Source organism: Elephas maximus, chromosome 13, assembly GCF_024166365.1.
Source record: "Elephas maximus indicus isolate mEleMax1 chromosome 13, mEleMax1 primary haplotype, whole genome shotgun sequence".
In the NCBI taxonomy this organism is placed as follows: domain Eukaryota; kingdom Metazoa; phylum Chordata; class Mammalia; order Proboscidea; family Elephantidae; genus Elephas; species Elephas maximus.
Genome location: NC_064831.1, coordinates 46,216,522 through 46,235,461, shown reverse-complemented (window position 1 = coordinate 46,235,461; position 18,940 = coordinate 46,216,522). Strand labels below are relative to the sequence as shown.

The window sequence follows — 18,940 nt, the reverse complement described above, 5'->3', positions numbered from 1 at the left end:
AAGCTTATGGTTTGTCTAAATGTAGGAAAGTTTTGGCTGTTTTTTCTTCACGTATTTTTCTGCCTTGTTCTTTCTCCTCTCCTTCTGTGACTCCAGTTAAACATATGTTAGACTCCTTGACACTTTCCCACAAGCCCCCGTTGTTCTTCACGTTGGATAAACTCAATTGATGTATCTCTAGGGTCACTGAGCTTTCCCCCAGTTGTCATCAGTCATTGTTAGCCCAGACAGTGATTTTTTATTTTAGAGACGATATTTTTCAGTTCTAAAATATACATTCGATTCGCTTTTATAGTTTCTAATTTCACTGCTGAATTACTCTTCATTCATTATGACCTTATTTTCCTTTTAAATCCTTGAATATCTTCATGATTAACCAAAACCAAAAGCAAACCCAGTGCTGTCGAGTTGATTCCAACTCATAGCGACCCTATGGAACAGAGCAGAACTGCCCCATAGAGTTTCCAAGGAGCACCTGGCGGATTCGAACTGCTGACCCTTTGGTTAGCAGCTGTAGCTCTTAACCTCTACGCCACAAGGGTTTCCATCTTTAAGATACCCAAACCCAATGCCATCGAGTCGATTCCGACTCATATGATGAGTTGATCTTTATGATAGCTGCTTTAAATTCCCTTTCTGCTAATCCAGATACTGGGCCATATTGTGGTTGGTTTCTATTGACTACTTATTCTCTTTGAGTCATATTTTCCTGTTCATTGGCATGTCTAGTAATTTTTCATTGTATACGTGACAATGTGGATGGTATACTTTGGAGACTCAGAATTTTGTTCTCTTTCTCTGAAGAGTATTGATTTTTGTGCTAGCAGGAAGTTATCTTAGCTGAATTCAAACTCCAGATGCTGTCTCCCCTTTGGACAACATCAATTGAAATGTCTATTCAGTTCTCTCAAACTTTCCAGCTGTTGCTTTTCACATGTACAGTTTTGGGATCGAGTAGGGATTTGGGTGTGTCGAGGGCACTGGGATGGATTTGGGTAGAGTTTATATAGAGATTTAGGTGCTCTTCTGTCGCTCCTTCTTTTCTGGGATTTTCCCATGTATTTTCCAGCTATGCGGTCAACTCCCAACTAGGCTCTCTGACATCTCAAGCCAGTAAGATTGCAGATTTCTGCTTGAGTTCTTGTCGCGCCACACCATGTGGACTATGGAGTACTACCAGGTGAAAAGCTATATAAATATGAATTCTACCCAGTACCGTTCCTTCTTGCAAGGATTGATTCCTTTCCAGTTTCTGCTTGCATTTAGTCACTCTATGTTGCCTTTAAATAGGTTTTTTTTTTTTTGGTCAGAGTATACAGTTATCTGCAGAAGGATTAGTCTAAGGTAACTATTCTGCCATTACCAACAGTTGTACTACATTGCCTTTTGTGTTCCATTCATGGTACATAGGATTTTTTTTTATATAATTTTTATTGTGCTTTAAGTGAAAGTTTACAAATCAAGTCAGTCTCTCACACAAAAACTTATATACACCTTGCTACATACTCCCAATTGCTCTCCTCCTAATGAGACAGCCCGCTCTCTCCCTCCGCTCTCTCTTTTCATGTCCATTTCGCCAGCTTCTAACCCCCTCCACCCTCTCATCTCCCCTCCAGGCAGGAGATGCTAACGTAATCTCAAGTGTCCACCTGATCCAAGAAGCTCACTCCTCACCAGCATCTCTCTCCAACCCATTGTCCAGTCCAATCCATGTCTGAAGAGTTGGCTTCGGGAATGGTTCCTGTCATGGGCCAACAGCAGGTCTGGGGGCCATGACCACCGGGGTCCTTCTAGTCTTAGTCAGACCATTAAGCCTGGTCTTTTTATGAGAATTTGGGGTCTGCATCTCACTGCACTCCTGCTCCCTCAGGGGTTCTCTGTTGTGTTTCCTGTCAGGGCAGTCATCGCTTGTAGCCGGGCACCATCTAGTTCTTCTGGTCTCAGGCTGATATAGTCTCTGGTTCATGTGGCCCTTTCTGTCTCTTGGGCTTGTAATTGCCTTGTGTCCTTGGTGTTCTTCATTCTCCTTTGCTCCAGGTGAGTTGAGACCAACCGATGCATCTTAGTTGGCTGCTTGCTAGCGTTTAAGACCCCAGACCGCACTCTTCAAAGTGGGATGCAGAATGTGTTCTTAATAGATTTTATTATGCCAATTGACTTAGATGTCCCCTGAAACCATGGTCCCCAGACCTCTGCCCCTGCTACGCTGGCCTTTGAAGCATTCAGTTTATTCAGGAAACTTCTTTGCTTTTGGTTTAGTCCAGTTGTGCTGACCTCCCCTGTATTGTGTGCTGTCTTTCCCTTCACCTAAAGTAGTTCTTATCTACTATCTAAGTAGTGAATACCCCCTCCCACCCTCCCTCCCTCCCTCCTCTCGTAACCACAAAAGAATGTTTTCTTCTCAGTTTAAACTGTTTCTCAAGTTCTTAGAATAGTGGTCTTATACAATATTTGTCCTTTTGCAGCTGACTAATTTCACTCAGCATAATGCCTTCCAGGTTCCTCCATGTTATGAAATGTTTCACAGATTCCTCACTGTTCTTTATCGATGCGTAGTATTGCACTGTGTGAATATACCATAATTTATCCATTCATGCGTTGATGGGCACCTTGGTTGCTCCCATCTTTTTGCTATTGTAAACAGAGCTGCAATAAACGTGGGTGTGCATATATCTGTTCTTGTAAAGGCTCTTATTTCTCTAGGATATATTCCGAGGAGTGGGATTGCTGGGTCATATGGTAGTTCTAATACATAGGACTTTTAAAACCTCTAGATTTTCTATGAATGATAGCAGTAGCTCATCAAAAGCTTCTAAAGGAATTTAGCGTATTACTAATCTTATTTTTTCTTCCCTCGCTTATAGACAAGGGACGATTTCCTAGGTCAAGTGGATGTTCCTCTGTATCCATTACCGGTTAGTATAGATGTCCATGATTTTAGTTTTTGTGTTTATTCTTTTTAATTTGATAAATACTTTTAAATCCACAATATAGATTTTTAAAATGTATACTGCTACTAATCCTTCAGTATGTTATCTTCTGGAATCCTATCTCAATTTTCTCATTTCAATTTTATCTTCAAAAAAACCTCCATGAGCCTCAGTAAGAGACAGAGAGCCACTGAAGTGTGTTGACATCATGAAAGCATTGTTTCAGGAAAATCAGCATGGGACTATTCTACTGAGCAATTATAATGGGGAGAACCCAGGATCAGAGAAGGAAGCTAAGAGAGTTTACAACAACATAGCCATGAAACATAGAACCTGGACTAGGCTGTTATCAGTGAAGGAAACAGGCTCAGGAAGCATTCAGAATAAAACATGTTTGGACCTAGTGTCTGACGTGGAAGTTGAAAGAGATTAAGGAGAAAGTAAAGGTAATACAAGTTGAACTTGGAAGATAAGGTGGTGTCTCAAGTAGAACAGCTGGGAGACAAAGCCATTTTATTTTGGAATATAATAAATTTATTATTGGTTATATTGAATTTAAGTAGAAAACAAGACAAACAAAAGTTTAAAATGGGCAGCTGATAGAGAGATATGAAAACTAATTGTGTAGGGAAAAGTTCCGGAGAGATTGAGAGATACCGCTGTTGAGGTAACAGCAGAATCTCTGGGCAGGATTGGCCCCCCAGATAAGAGAGCTGTGGGCAGAGGGTCACGCCCTGAACTTTGGCCAGTGTGGTGTATCGGAGGGGAAAGAGAAGGCAGACGGGGAGAACTGGGAGGCAAACCAAGATAAAATAATGTCATGAAAATCTAGGAAAAGAATTTCAAGACGGAAAGAGTAGTTAACAGTTCAAAATGCAGCAGAGAAATAGGGGAATGATAAAGACAGAAAAGGGTCTGTTGAATTTGATAAGAAAGAAAAAACATACTGCATCAGCCTTTTGAGGTCATTGACTGGATCTCTGTAGCCTTTAGAGATCATAAGCTTTTAATAATGTGTTCCGTCCAGTCATACGTTCCAGGCGCTTTGCTCTCTTTTCCCCTGCTGACATTGTGCATTTTCTGTGTTCCTTTGGGCGCCAGCACGGTAGCCACTCTATTTTCCACCTGTCTTCTCTTCTCTCGTCCTCCGCAACCCACTCATTCAGCTCGTTTTAGCCTTAGCTGTGATGCTGGCTGCAGTTTATATACACAGGAGAGTGAAAACATGACAGGTTACCACTTGTAACCATTCAATAGACTAAAGTTACTTTTTTTCATTTTTAACTTCATTTATGCTTTAGGTCATAGTTCATGAATATTCTTGAAAAGTACACATTTTTGGTGTTTGAGCTATGTCTTGAAAACCCATTGTTTTATTCTAGACGGAAAATCCAAGAATGGAACGACCATATACATTTAAGGATTTTGTTCTTCACCCAAGAAGGTCAGTAAATATAAAATAACAGCATTTTATGTTTTTTGTCTCTTCGTTATACCTTATAGTAGCCTCTTTGGAAATTCAGAGTTTAAACCTTTGTAAACAAGCTACTTGTAGATGCTATAATGTTATTTTTAAAAAGCTTTACTATTACCGCTGATGAAAAAGTAATATATGCACATTGCAAAATTTTTCAGGACGTACAGAAAACTGATCACGCTGTGGGAAAAACTTGTCCAGCTCATGTTTGTCAGACTGGAAGACTGAAATTTGTCATTTTATATTTATTTTTATCTTAAAATATATATAATTTTGTCCTACCATGCTTTGAAAAAATCATAAACATCAGTTCATCTAAAACCTGTATCTAACTTGACATGCACAAAAACAGTTTCAGAAGAATTTGACTACATTTTGCATACTTTAATAAAAAAGGTATTTCAGAAAAGTCAGATGTTTAGAGAAAATAACATGAGCCAAGACTGAAATTTAAAACCTGGATAGAAGGCTGATAATTTTCCTAAACTGAATTACTTGATTTTTGTGAAAATTTCTAAGTTTAAGCTGTAAATAAAACTCTTTTTGACCTTATGTACTACATAGTCAAGTAAAATCTAGTCAAAATGTATGTCGATTTACAGTCAAAAAGGTCAGAGAAAAGCAGAAGGACATCTGTGAAAATGCCCTTGAAAAAATAGACTGTTGGAACTCAGTAATATAAATATTAAAACAAAGAAAAGGGACAGTTTCTGTGTGTCTGTGTTAATATTTACTCTGTAAGAGAAGTCACATTTAATTTCTGCCCAAGTCTGGAATGTCAGTCTTTTTTCTTCCTTTAATTTTAGATGGAAGGCACAAAAGTGAGTGTGGCATCTGCGTACCAGGATCAACTAATTAAATATATCTTGCTTCTCTTATCTGATTGCCCTAACTGCCTGCACTTCAATTTGTCAGGTGCCTTCTGGTACCATTACCTTTTAAAAATATAACAATTTACACCTCCCTCTGCACTGGATATTATTGCAAGCACAGAGGAACTTTAATTCAGATAGAAAATGTACTACAATTCTTAGGGGTTTTTTTTGAGCTGCATTAAGTCAAAACCCAAAGGTTTACTGTCTAGTTCAAAAGACATGAAACAGACAAGCACAGAGAGACTTTTCCACAAAGCGTTATCTGAGCATACCGTCTACATCCACCTTCTGCAGCAGGCCAGAGTGTTCACATCCCCTCAAATAGGAGACCCCAGCCACGTTAGTGCCCTTGGATGTGAGCAGCAGGGATTTTATTGACCCCTCAGAAAAGGTACACTAGATTCTCCAAATCTGTGGGACCCACGGAGAGAAGAGCAACTAAAAAGATTAAGAGGGGCTTGAAGTCCTTGAAGACAGAATAAATGACAAAGGGCAATTAATCGGTTACATGACTGATGTCTATAAAAATCACACCCCCCCAAAAAAGAAAAGGCTATATTCAAAGTGAGGACAAGCAAGGATTTCTTATGTAAATCTTAGAATGTTAAAATTGGCAGGGGCTGTAGGTTTAAAAAAATAGAAGGCTTAAAATATTAATTCAGTGGTCAGCAGCCTTAGATAACCTTAGATAACTCATTATTCACAGAGATATGATACCAGGTGAAAATAGCTCAGGTAGGTTGATGTATGACAGAGTCAAACAGCCCTTAAAGGTAGTGAGTTTCAGACAATTAGCAGGCCTTGCCCTCTGCTTTTCTTTCATCCTATGCAATATGACCAAGTTAATATCCCTAAAGCACTTCTTGGGTTTTTTGTTTTTTTTTTAAAAGCACTTCTCAGATGACACTTTCCCTGTCATAAAAGTTCTCGGTGGCTTCCTAGCGTCTGCAAAATAATGTCCAGAGTTCTCTTGTTTTGCAAGGACCTCACCATCTGGACCATTCTGCCTCCTACACTCCTCTTTCTGTGTTTTGTGCTCCAGCCATGCTCAGTTACAGCCACTGTCCTCGGTGGCACCCAGGCTTCCCCTCTGTTCCTTTGTTATTACTCTTCTCTCCACGCCATTGCTCTCCTTCCACCACCACACATGGAAATCCTACCCATTCTTTGAACCTCAGCTTAAATGGCAACTTTTCTGTGGAGTTGCCTCTGATCTCTCATGTAAACTTCCTTAGCATCTTCTTCATATCGTAACGCTTATTTGTTTATGTATGTTTCTTTTTTCTCTACTGTTTTTCCTTCTGCTAAATGTCTTCCACCCTGGCGCTTGTCTTTGAATCTCCCCTCATAGCTAGTACATGTTAATAAAATTCTTCTTAAACGAATGCTTTTCTTCCCAAGGTTAAATCTTATGAATAATTGTTTTCATTCCTACAGTCACAAATCAAGAGTTAAAGGTCATCTGAGATTAAAAATGACTTATTTACCTAAAACCAGTGGCTCTGAAGAAGATAACGCAGAACAGGCTGAGGAACTAGAGGTGAGACATTATAAATATTTTGGTTAAACTAAAATAGAAAAGATTTAATTCTTATTCTTCTATACTCTGAAAAAAAAAAAAAGGAAACTTTAGCCAATGAAGTTAATGTGTGCAATAAAAATTATTTACCTGGAAATAATGTTTATTTCACTCAAACGTACACTAACAATGTCATTCCTCTAAGGATATTTCTGTAGAAATATGCCATTATTAACTGTATTCTTAAAGATTACGGAAGAGAGAATGTCCTGTTTGTAAATGAAGGTGTTTATTGTCATTAACTGTTTCTAGTTTGTAAAAGTTTTCTAAGATTATGCCATGTTCCTGTCTATTAAAACAAGAACAAAATTTAGCATTTTAAAATTAAATAACTGGACATTTTGAAAGCCTCCACTGATTAGGAACTCTTTTGTGAGATGTAATTCCTGTTACTTACCCTATTGTGAGGGGAGGACCAGTGGCTCAGTGGTTAAGTGCTCAGCAGCTAACTGAAAAGTGGGTGGTTGGAACTCACCACCCTCTCTGCATGAGAAGGATGTGCCAGTTTGCTTCTGTAAAGATTTACAGCCTAGGACACCCTATGGGGCAGCTCTGCTCTGTCCTGTAGGGCTGCTATGGGTTGGAATCCATTTGATAGCAATGGGTGTTATGCAGAACCAGGGCGTAGGGAGGGGAGTGATTGCTATATGGGAAGAAGGGGAATGAGACAAGGAGGGAGAGGATTCAATGATCTCATAAAAAAATGGATTTAAGACAAGTAGAATTTAACAATTTTCACTGAAGACAGGATCAGAAGAAAGGCCAAGCTGAGCCTGTGGCAGAACTGCAGACATCTGAGTGAGTGAAGAAGAGGCGGAGAGTTGGAGAGGGGTTTCGAGACTGAAGTCCTAGTCATAAGCTCTGCTGCTGGCCAGACAGATGACCTTGTGTGAGTCACTGAACTTCTCTGAATCCCAGGGTCTTCATCTGCACAGTGACAGGGTTATACCTCATGACCCCTAGGGTTTCTTCTGGAGAAAAATGAATGATCTGAAAAGAGCAAAGATAACACCTGTCCCTTGAGGTCACATTTGAAGGAGCATTATCATCGAAAGATGGCGTCACTGGCTCAGCATTTATAAGAGCATGCTGTGGATTCGCCACCAAATTCCTTTGGCTAGTGCCTTTTTTTTGTGCCTTGGTAGTTTTAGTCAGACGATCTGCTTCTGAAAATTAGCCAGTGAAAACCTTACGGATTACAACAGAATATTGTCTGCTATAGTGCTTAGAAAAGGAGCCCTCTAGGTTAGAAGACACTCAAAATATGACTGGGGAAGAGCTGTGTTTGAACTGTGGTGTTGACAAAGAATATTGAATAAACCATGGACTACTAAAAGAATGAACAAATCAGTCTTAGAAAGAATTCAAACAGAATGTTCCTTAGAGACGAGGCTGGTGAGACATCTACTCCCTTACTTTGGACACGACGTCAGAAAACACCAATCATGTTTGGTAAAGTAGAGGGCCAGCGAAATAAAGGAAACCCTCAATGAGATGGATTGACACAGTAGCCACAATAATAGACTCAGACATCAGTGAAGATGGTGTAGTACCGGGCAGTGTTTTGTTCTCTTAGTCATAAGGTCACCACGAGCCAAAGCCAACTTGACTGGCAGTTAACGACTGTCTTGCCTCTTTGACTGAGGGTTGCTGAGATTGCCATAGAACCATGGAGCTGAGGGACCTCCGCAAGGGCTGGGCTCTAACTAATATGGCCACATGTCTTGAGAAAGAAAGCTTGAGAACAGGCAGTGAATTTGCAACAAAGCTTTCTGGGAACTTTTTATGTGCACTAATGAGACTTTGCAGCTGTTTCTTCTCATTTTGAGTCGTGCCACATCAGCAAAAGAAGGTCCCGAAAGCTTTACTCCATCCACGTCATTAAGGTCAACTCTACTTTGAGGAAGCAGCTCTTCCCCGGTCATTTTTTGAGTGCCTTCCAACTTGGGGGGCTCATCTTCCAGCACTATTTCAGACAGTGTTCCGCTGCTATTCATTAGGTTTTCACTGGCTAATGCTTTTTAGAAGTAGACTGCTGGGTCCTTCTTTGTAGTCTGTCTTAGTCTGGAAGCTCAGCTGAAACCTGTCCTCCATGGTAACCCTGCTAGTACCTGAATACGGGTGGCATAGCTTCCAGCATCACAACAACATGCAAGTCCCCCCCCCCAACAGTACGACAAACTGACAGATGCGTGAGGACCTTCATTTGCTGATGTGGCATGACTCAAAATGAGAAGAAACAGCTGCAAACATCCGTTAATAATCGGAACCTAGAATTATGAAGTATGAGTCTAGGAAAATTGGAAATTGTCAAAAATGAAATGGGAATGCATGAATATTGATATCATAGGCATTAGTGAGCTGAAATGGGCTGGTATTGGCCATTTTGAATCAGACAATCATATAGTCTATGCTGGGAATGACAGCTTGAAGAGGAATGGTGTTGCATTCATCGTCAAAAAGTACATTTCAAGATCTATCTGAAGTACAACACTGTCAGTGATGGGATAATATCCATACACCTGCAAGGAAAACCAGTTAATACGACTATTATACAAGTTTACGCACCAACCACTAGGGCCAAAGATGAAGAAATAGAAGATTTTTATCAGCTGCTGCAGTCTGAAATTGATCAAACATAGCAATCAAGATGCATTGATAATTACTGGTGATTGGAATGTGAAAGTTGGTCAGTAGTTGGAAAATATGGCCTTGGTGATAGAAACAATGCCAGAGATCAAATGATAGAATTTTGTAAGACCAACGACTTCTTCATTGCAAATACCTTCTTTCACCAACATAAATGGTGATTATACACATGGACCTCACCAGATGGAACATACAGAAATCAATTTGACTGTATCTGTGGAAAGAGACGATGGAAAAGCTCAATATCCTCTGTCAGAACAAGGCCAGGGACTGTAGAACAGACTGTCAATTACTCATATGCAAGCTCAAGCTGAAACTGAAGAAAATCTGAGCAAGTCCACGACAGCCAAAATATGACCTTGAGTATATCCCACCTGAATTTAGAGACCATCTGAAGAATAGATTTGATGCATTAAACAGTAGTGACCGAAGACCAGACGAGTTGTGGAATGATATCAAGGACATCATCCATGAAGAAAGCAAGAGGTCATTGAAAATACAGGAAAGAAAGAAAAGACCAAGATGGATGTCAGAGAAGACTCTGAAATTTGCTTTCAAACGTTGAGCAGCTAAAGCAAAAGGAAGAATTGATGAAGTAAAAGAACTGAACAGAAAATTTCAAAGGGCAGCTCGAGAAGACAAAGTATTATAATGACATGTGCAAAGAGCTGGAGATGGAAATCCAAAAGGGAAGAACACGCTTGGCGTTTCTCAAGCTGAAAGAACTGAAGAAAAAAATTCAAGCCTTGAGTTGCAATAGTGAAGGATTCTATGGGGAAAATATTAAATGACGCAGGAAGCATCAAAAGAAGATGGAAGGAATACACAGAGTCATTATACCGAAAAGAATTGGTCGATGTTCAGCCATTTCAAAAGGTAGCATATGGTCAGGAACCAATGGTACTGAAGGAAGAAGTCCAAGCTGCTCTGGAGGCATTGGCAAAAAACAAGGCTCCAGGAATTGATGGAAATCAATTGAGATGTTTCAACAAACCGATGCAGTGCTGGAGGTACTCAGTCGTCTATGCCAAGAAATATGGAACACAGCTTCCTGGCCAAGTGACAGGAAGAGATCCATATTTATACCTATTCCCAAGAAAGGTGATCCAACCAAATGTGGAAATTATAGAACAATATCATTAATATCACACACAAGCAAAATTTTGCTGAAGGACGTTCAAAAACAGCTGCAGCAGTATATCGACAGGGAACTGCCAGATATTCAGGCCGGTTTAAGAAGAGGACATGGAACCAGGGATATCATTGCTGATGTCAGATGGATCCTGGCTGAAAGCAGAGAATACCAGAAGGATGTTTACCTGTGTTTTATTGACTATGCAAAGGCATTCTACTGTGTGGATTATAACAAATTATGGATAATATTGCAAAGAATGGGAATTCAGAACACTTAATTGTGCTCATCAGGAACCTTTACATAGATGAAGAGGCAGTTGTTCGGACAGAACAAGGGGATACTGATTGGTTTAAAGTCAGGAAAGGTGTACGTCAGGGTTGTATCCTTTCACTATACCTATTTAATCTGTATGCTGAGCAAATAATCCGAGAAGCTGGACTATATGAAGAACGGGGCATCAGGATTGGAGGAAGACTCATTAACAACCTGCATTTTGCAGATGACACAACCTTGGTTGCTGAAAGTGAAGAGGACTTGAAGCACTTACTAATGAAGATCAAAGACCACAGCTTCAGTATGGATTGCACCTCAACATAAAGAAAACAAAAATCCTCACAACTGGACCAATGAGCAACATCATGATAGATGGAGAAAAGATTGAAGTTGTCAAGAATTTCATTTTACTTGGACCCACATCAACAGCCATGGAAGCAGCAGTCAAGAAATCAAAAGACTCATTGCATTGGGCAAATCTGCTGCAAGGACCTCTTCAAAGTGTTGAGGAGCAAAGATGTGACCTTGAAGACTAAGGTGTGCTTGACCCAAGCCATGGTATTTTCAATCGTATGATATGCATGTGAAAGCTGGACAATGAATAAGGAAGACCGAAGAAGAGTTGACGCCTTTGAATTGTGGTGTTGGCGAAGAATACTGGATATACCATGGGCCGCCAAAAGAATGAATGAATCTGTCTTAAAAGAAGCACAACCAGAATGCTCTCTAGAAGGAAGGATGGTGAGAGTGCATCTTACATACTTTGGACATGTCAGGAGGGATCTGTCCCTGGGGAAAGACATCATGCTTGGCAAAGTACAGGGTCAGTGGAAAAGAGGAAGACCCTCAACAAGGTGAACTGACACAGTGGCTGCAACAATGAGCTCAAGCGTAACGATTGTAAGGATGGCGCAGGGCCGGGCAGTGTCTCATTCTGTTGTGCAGAGGGTCGCTATGAGTCGGAGCCCACTTGACGGCACCTAACAACGAGATTTTACTTTGCAAAGGAAGATGTAATAATAGAAGTAAAGAACTGTTTTTCCTCAAATTATAGAGGACAGTTAGCCCTTAGTTTTGTGATCAAAGGATTTGTTATCCTCTCTTAAATCTGTATTCACTTATTTGATTACTCTTTGTTTTCTCTGATTTATCATATAATAATCATTTAAATTTTTTAAAGATATTTATTGAGTGGAAGCTTCTCTACCTGGCATTTTGGTGAACAGGGTATCCTGCATAAAGGCCTTCAGTTTGAAATGAAGCATGTCTGCTGTAAAGAAAGAAAATGCTTTATTTAGCAACTTTAAAAAATGTTAACAGCATTTTATTATGTAGTAACCTGCTCCAAGGTTTGCCCACACGCAGGTATCAGAGGTACCTCGTTCACAGTTCAGATTCTGTGGGCAGAGCTGCTTCACTTCATTTTGTGGTCTCCTGTCTGAATGTTTGAATTCCCTCAGAATGCACCTTATAATTTCCACAGATGTCAGCACGTAGGAGTTTATTTATGAAAGGCTAGGAATTCAAACACATGAATCCGTGCTTATTTATCTTCTGTGTAACTAATGACCAGAGACATTTTCCTGCCTAGTCCTTTAACATCTAGTGTGTGACTGGATATACAAATCCTACTATTTAAAGAAAACTATTGTAATTTTGAAACGAGGCTCAGTCTTAAGGCAGTTTGTATTCCTTAGTACAATAAAATGTGACCATAATAGATACGTATGTAATACTTGAGTTCTAGATCCTTTGCAACTTTAGGGTTAGTCACCTCTTACAAGATTAACGTGTGACATTCCTTGTAGCTCTGAATGCTTTCTTTTCTACTCCCCTTTGACACTGTTGAATTGTGGGAAATTGTGTATTAGCTTTAAGGTCAGTAGTGAAGATTCACTGATATTTAAAAAGTTATTTTGTAAAGACTTTCAGCCGATCCATGTTTATTTGGGAGTCACTCTAAACCAAAAGTGAAAACTCAGTCTTTCTAAACGATGTTTAAGTATACAACTATGCTACTTGGACTTGAAACAAGTTTTTTTTAAAAAATGGTCCTTAATTAAATTAGTTTTTTCTCTCTCTCTTTGAGTTTATGTAAGTTCACTAAGCAGATCATTAGAGGAATCTTTTGAAGAAGCTTTTAAATAAATGTTCGATACCAGTTTCCCAACTCTGAATATTTTTACATTCCTTTAGAGCAGTAGTGAGAACCCTATTATCAATTAATTTCATTAATCTACAGAAAAATAATTAAAGGCCATATTCAATAAAAAAAAAAACCTTACGTTAATCTTTTTTTCAAGCAAATGGAATATAAAAACTCAATTCACATGCTTTTGAAATTGAGACTAGAGAAGTAAAATCTGATTCAATATATAGATTCATTGCTAGGTATGCTAGATCCTATATGATGACCATTTAAGGGACAGGAAGGAGAAAGAGAAGGAAAAACATAGATGGAGAGAAAAAGTAACAGGATAGACAGAAGAGCGAGAATGAAGTTTGGACAATAAAAAAAAAAAATTAAAGGGAAGTCAGTTCCCATAGAAAAGGTAAAAAGGAAAAAAGGAAGGATGAGAAAGAAAAGGAGTCAGTTTTACTTCCCATCCCACTTCCTATTCCCAGAATAATTCTTTCTGTCTTCTCCTCCCCAGGCACCTCAGCTTCTGTTCTGCCTTACTCTATAACCTTCCCACCAGAGGCTAGCTGGAATGGATCAGCCTGGCTGCAGAAACCTCTATCTTTCTCCCTGCTGCCAGAAGACATTCCATTCCTTCCCAGTTCTTCTCCCTGATCCCTCATTTTCAGCCAACCTTCCAAAGTAGAAGAGTTCTCTTCCATTTTCTAAGCCAGCAACATTCTTTGACTGCCGAATCCCCGGTGCCTAGAATGGAAACCCAGTATATATTAAGGAAATCATTCTTTGTCCATTATTCGAGTACCAAACAGGCTTTCCAATTTGTCTTTTTTTTTTTTCTTTCTTTCTTTGATTTAGTAATTGCCATGTAAAAATCTATAGGTTTTATCATTGAATTTATCAGTATTTTATGTCTTCTGGGTTTGGCATCCTACTTAAAAATGGCTCCCCACTCTTAGAATGTATTTTTAAAATTTCCCAAGATCTGTTCTAGTACCCTTTGATTTTCATTTTTAGCATTTAAATATTATTCAGACTGTAACTTATCCTGGTATAAGGTGTGAGGTGGGGACCTAAATAATATTTTTTCCAGATGGGTACCCATTTTCTAAATAATCTACCTGTTGCTCCACAGATTTGAAATATCTTTGTCATGTACTAAATTCCTGTAAATTTGGGTTTCTTTTTGGGCTTTCTAATCCATTCCAGTGAGCTGTCTATCTACTCCTGCACAGTCCCACACTATTAGTGTAGTTTATGATGTTTTCTCTGATAGAATAAATTTCCCTGCATTACTCTTCTTATTTAGAATTTTGCTGGTTATTCTTGCTTGTTTGTGTTTCTCTTTGAACTTGAGAATTGGCTTGTCTCATTTTATTAAGGAAATCCATCTTGTAGTTTTATCAGAATTTTGACACATTTTTAGGTTAACTTGAGGAGAATTGACATCTTTGTGACCTTGTCTTCTTGGCCAAGATCATATTATGTCTTCCCATTCATTCAAGTCTTATTTTGTTTCCCTTTAGGAGAATTTTAAAGTTTTCTTCATTAGTTTATTTCAGTTTCCATTGCTTTCCTAAACCATATCGGTATTTAGTAGAACTTTTTCCTACTGCCTTGTCTGTTATGGGGCTTCTTGTATAAACTCTAGCTGCCATTTTCAATTCATTCCTCACTTTAATTGCTCTAGCTGAGGCTTTATGGATATTTGCTAGTCTCCAGTGCCTTCCTGGTATTAAAATATTAAAACAGCAACAGCAACAACAAAAACTTTCTTCCTTTGGGTTTGACATGTCTTTACTTACGATGGCTTTGCTTGGACCCAAAGAGAAAGAGCATGGTCCCACAAATGAATCTTAATGACTTCTTAGGTACTTATCACTCAATCAGTTATTTCTAAATCATTTGCCCTTCCTTATCATGCCTCTACATATTTGACCTTCATCTAATAATTTTTTTCTGGTCTCAGCTAGTTATTGAATTTCCATCCTATGCAAAGTGTTTTCTCTGTGGGAGAGATGACTGACCAATAAGATATGATCCTTGCCGTTTGTTCAGTTGTCTATAACTTAGAGACTACACTAAGGTTACTGTAGTTTAAACTATGCTTCTCGGTTTCCCAGGGCTTTCCAACTTTATATCATTGCTTGTTTGTTTATTTAAGAGTTTTTATCCTTTTTTTATTAGGTATAGTTAAAAAAAAAAAAAAACTTTAAAAATTTTAGAACAGTTTCAAGCAGAATTTAAGTGGTTATCATTTTGCCAAAAAAAAAAAAGTCTTCATTATCAGAAAATATTCGTATTTTGGTCTTACAAAGTTGATGATGTCTTAATTCTATGTAGGCATAATTTTAAGAACTGGTATTAACACTAATGATCTCACTTAATTTTCATTAGCATAATTTATGAGGCTAAAGAATCAAGCATGCAGTATGGCATATGTGATTAATGTCACTTAAGACTGGTTGAAATGGCAAATTTTTTGTGATATATGTTTTATAGCAATTAAGAAACAATAAGCCAAAAATGAAGCACGAATTCTTAATTGTTGCCACTCTGTTTTTCAGCCTGGCTGGGTTGTTTTGGACCAACCAGATGCTGCTTGCCATTTGCAGCAGCAACAGGAGCCTCCTCCTCTACCTCCAGGATGGGAAGAGAGGCAGGATATACTTGGAAGGACCTACTATGTAAACCATGAATCTAGGCGGACACAGTGGAAGAGACCAACCCCTCAGTACGTGCTGATGACGTTTGCGTTTGTAACCTGCATACATTTGGACCACTGATTGTTATTTTGAAGTCATGGCCCAAGTGGATTCGTAATGGTTTAGGGACCCACAGCCCATAAGAATACCAGGATTTTTTTTTTTACAGGGCTTAGAAAATGCTGCCTCAGCTCAGTTTTTGTTTTTTTTTAATGATAATATCCAAAATATATATAAACAAAAAAAAACCAAACCCGTTGCCGACAAGTCGAGTCCGACTCATAGTGACCCTATAGGACAGGGTAGAACTGTCCCACAGAGTTTCCAAGGAGCGCCTGGTGGATTTGAACTGCTGACCCTTTGGTTAGCAGCCACAGTACTTAGCCACTATACCACGAGGGTTTCCAAAATATATATATATGTATGTGTATATATATAAAATTCTCGACTTACACACATCAAGAACCTTCAAGATATGCTAACTTGTGCCTTCTCAGTGACATTTTTCTCTTATTATCAGATTTTCAGATATTACCAACATTTACACTTTCTCCCACTTTCATATTTATTATCCTTTCCCTTCTCCTTCCATATAGCCTAATAAAGTATTTCTTTAGTCTTCTCCTTTTTGACACAGACTTACAGTTTTTCATATTTGTTAACTTTATAATTCTTGGCTTTGATATTTTGTGCCTGACATAGCCTGAGCACTTTGATAGTTTTTTTTGTTCTCAAATCTTTCCAACAAATCAGCAGTCCAGGTTCTTCGTGGTGCAGAGGCATTAGCCTCTGGAATGACGTAGAGATTTCAGAACTGAAGACCTTGTGACATCCTGCGGGATTGTCTTATTGCGCACCTCAGTGTTACAGCAGGCCTGACTCGAACAGAATCACGCTTCTTTCAGTTATGGCGGACATTGTGTTCACCCATCCACAACCAGATATTTAGGGGAGAAAATTCTGGTGCATTTCCTTAGAAACATCTGCCAAAATTGTGTTTTCTTCAGCACAGTAAGAACTGTCCTCTGACCATAGTGTTAAATAAATTAACAATAATTTTGTTTTATTAAGTATTTGAACAAAATTCTTGATCTTATAGTCTGGTTATATTAAATGCAAATGTTTCTAGCTAAGACAACATAACTAATAAATGATCAGGGTAAGGGTATAAAGTCTGATTTATTGAATTTTCATAAACTCAAATAAGCCTTCGTTATCATCCTTTTTCAGACCAGGCCCATGGTTGTATATGATCAAAAACAGATATCATTTATCCCAAGACTATGGCCCTTAGACACCCTTCTAACTTGGAACTGAAGCCATTCCCAGAGGTGATCCTGGAGATCACCTTTCAGCCAGATGACAGACGGTCCTAGAAAATAAACAATAACACCCACGAGGAAAGTGCTCCTTAGAACAATGAAGACCAAAAGGGCAACATTTGCCCAAAGCAAAGATCAGAAGGCAGGCAGGAGCAGGAAAGCTGGACGGAAGGAAGTGGGGACCTCAGGGTAGTAATGGGGAGAGTCCTGACACATTGCAGGGATTGCAACCAATGTCACGGGACAGTTTGTGTATAAACTATTGAGTAAGAAACTAATCTGCTCTGTAAACTTTCACCTAAAGCACAATTAAAAAAAAAAAAACTAATCCCTAATCTATTAAGCTTTTAATTAAGAGTTTTTATACTCTTTCATTCGGCCCTCTGCATCCACACATAGGGAATTCTACCCTGGGTGTCAGATCAGTTCTAGGAAATGTTACTGTTTGATTCTTGAAGATGTCTGTGTAACTCGTAAAGCTCCTCTTCTGTGAACCGCCTGGAGCTAGTTTAGGTTTACTCCCGTAGTAACATGGCGAGATGGTGATATAGTGAAGTTATTTATGAAACGCTCTGATATTCATTCATCGAGCATCATTTTAACCATCCACATGTGCCAGGCATTATTCTAGGCACAGTGATGAACTGAAATATCAAGGTCAGGTATATTAATCATTTCACAAAAACTCACTTTAACTCCATAAAATGCTCTCAGTGTTCTACTGTGCTGACTGCTTAATCTGTATTTGTCGAAATAGACTTTGGCTAAAAACGGTCAATGCTGATCTAACAGACGTTTTTAAACATGACCACAGAAACTTTGACTGTTTTAACTGTCCTAAGACATGGTTGATGGCTTCTGCATTCTGACACAGGGACAACCTGACAGACGCTGAGAGCGGTGACATACAACTGCAAGCACAGCGTGCTTTCACCACCAGGCGGCAAATATCCGAGGAAACAGAAAGTGTTGACAACCGAGATTCTTCTGAGGTATAAAAAAATGTTTGTTCTCGTTGACATACATATGTTACTGCGATTGATTACCATACTTGTGGCTTATGCTTGTTCTAGAACTGGGAGATTATAAGAGAAGACGAAGCCACCACGTATAGCAGTCAGGCCTTCCCATCGCCTCCATCATCAAGTAACCTGGATGCTCAGACTCGTCTTGCAGAAGAATTGAATGCCAGACTCCCTGCTTGTGGAAGTTCAGCCACCAGCCAGCCAGTCTCCAGCTCAGTAAGATGCTCTCAGATTCTGCTGAGGCTTCAGGATTTTTACTATGCATATTATTCCATCCAATAAGTGTGACTTTTACATAAAATTTTGTTTTAAATGCCATGTAATAATGTGTTAGGGAATTTGAGACTTTACAGCATTGTCACTGATATTTTTCAAAAATCCCCACTAATTATGGAGTAGAGTCGTGGATCATCCAAATGGTTGTCAGAGTCTTAACTGCCCTCCAGCCAGAGACCACCAGGAACACACCTGTAATGAGGAAGTTGCTTTATTACGTGTTTCCAGCAAGTGGGAACGTGCACGGTGGGGAATGTGGGGTGTCTCAGTAAAGGGTGTAAGAAAAGACTCATGAAGGATGTGGGCTTGTATTAGGATGCAAGGTTTGCAGTGATTGGATGCTGTCAGGAAGCACGGGTGGCCCTTTGCTTGGGAATCTAGTACATCTCAGCCGTAGTTGCATTACAGCAGTGATAAACTCTCGGCAGGACAGGGAGGCGTTTGGAATTTTGTGTTCTGGACAGTGTCCATGTTTTGTCTGTGTCGAGGCATGATGATGAAATGCTCTTCTTTTGTCTTGCTCCATCATGGCCTCAGAGCAATGTTGTCTGATGTTG

The 18,940-nt window shown here is 39.2% G+C and overlaps 1 protein-coding gene across 3 annotated transcripts in view; it reads left to right on the top strand.

The window, feature by feature from the left end:
• Positions 1 to 18,940, top strand: part of NEDD4 (NEDD4 E3 ubiquitin protein ligase) — a 124,088-nt gene that overhangs the window by 77,469 nt on the left and 27,679 nt on the right. For all 3 annotated transcript variants that reach the window (XM_049905258.1, XM_049905257.1, XM_049905256.1), the window contains 6 exons: positions 2,865 to 2,915; positions 4,313 to 4,374; positions 6,720 to 6,822; positions 15,623 to 15,789; positions 17,957 to 18,074; positions 18,156 to 18,323. In XM_049905258.1, the coding sequence (XP_049761215.1) occupies positions 2,865 to 2,915; positions 4,313 to 4,374; positions 6,720 to 6,822; positions 15,623 to 15,789; positions 17,957 to 18,074; positions 18,156 to 18,323 (669 nt within the window). The remainder of the gene's footprint in view (positions 1 to 2,864; positions 2,916 to 4,312; positions 4,375 to 6,719; positions 6,823 to 15,622; positions 15,790 to 17,956; positions 18,075 to 18,155; positions 18,324 to 18,940) is intronic.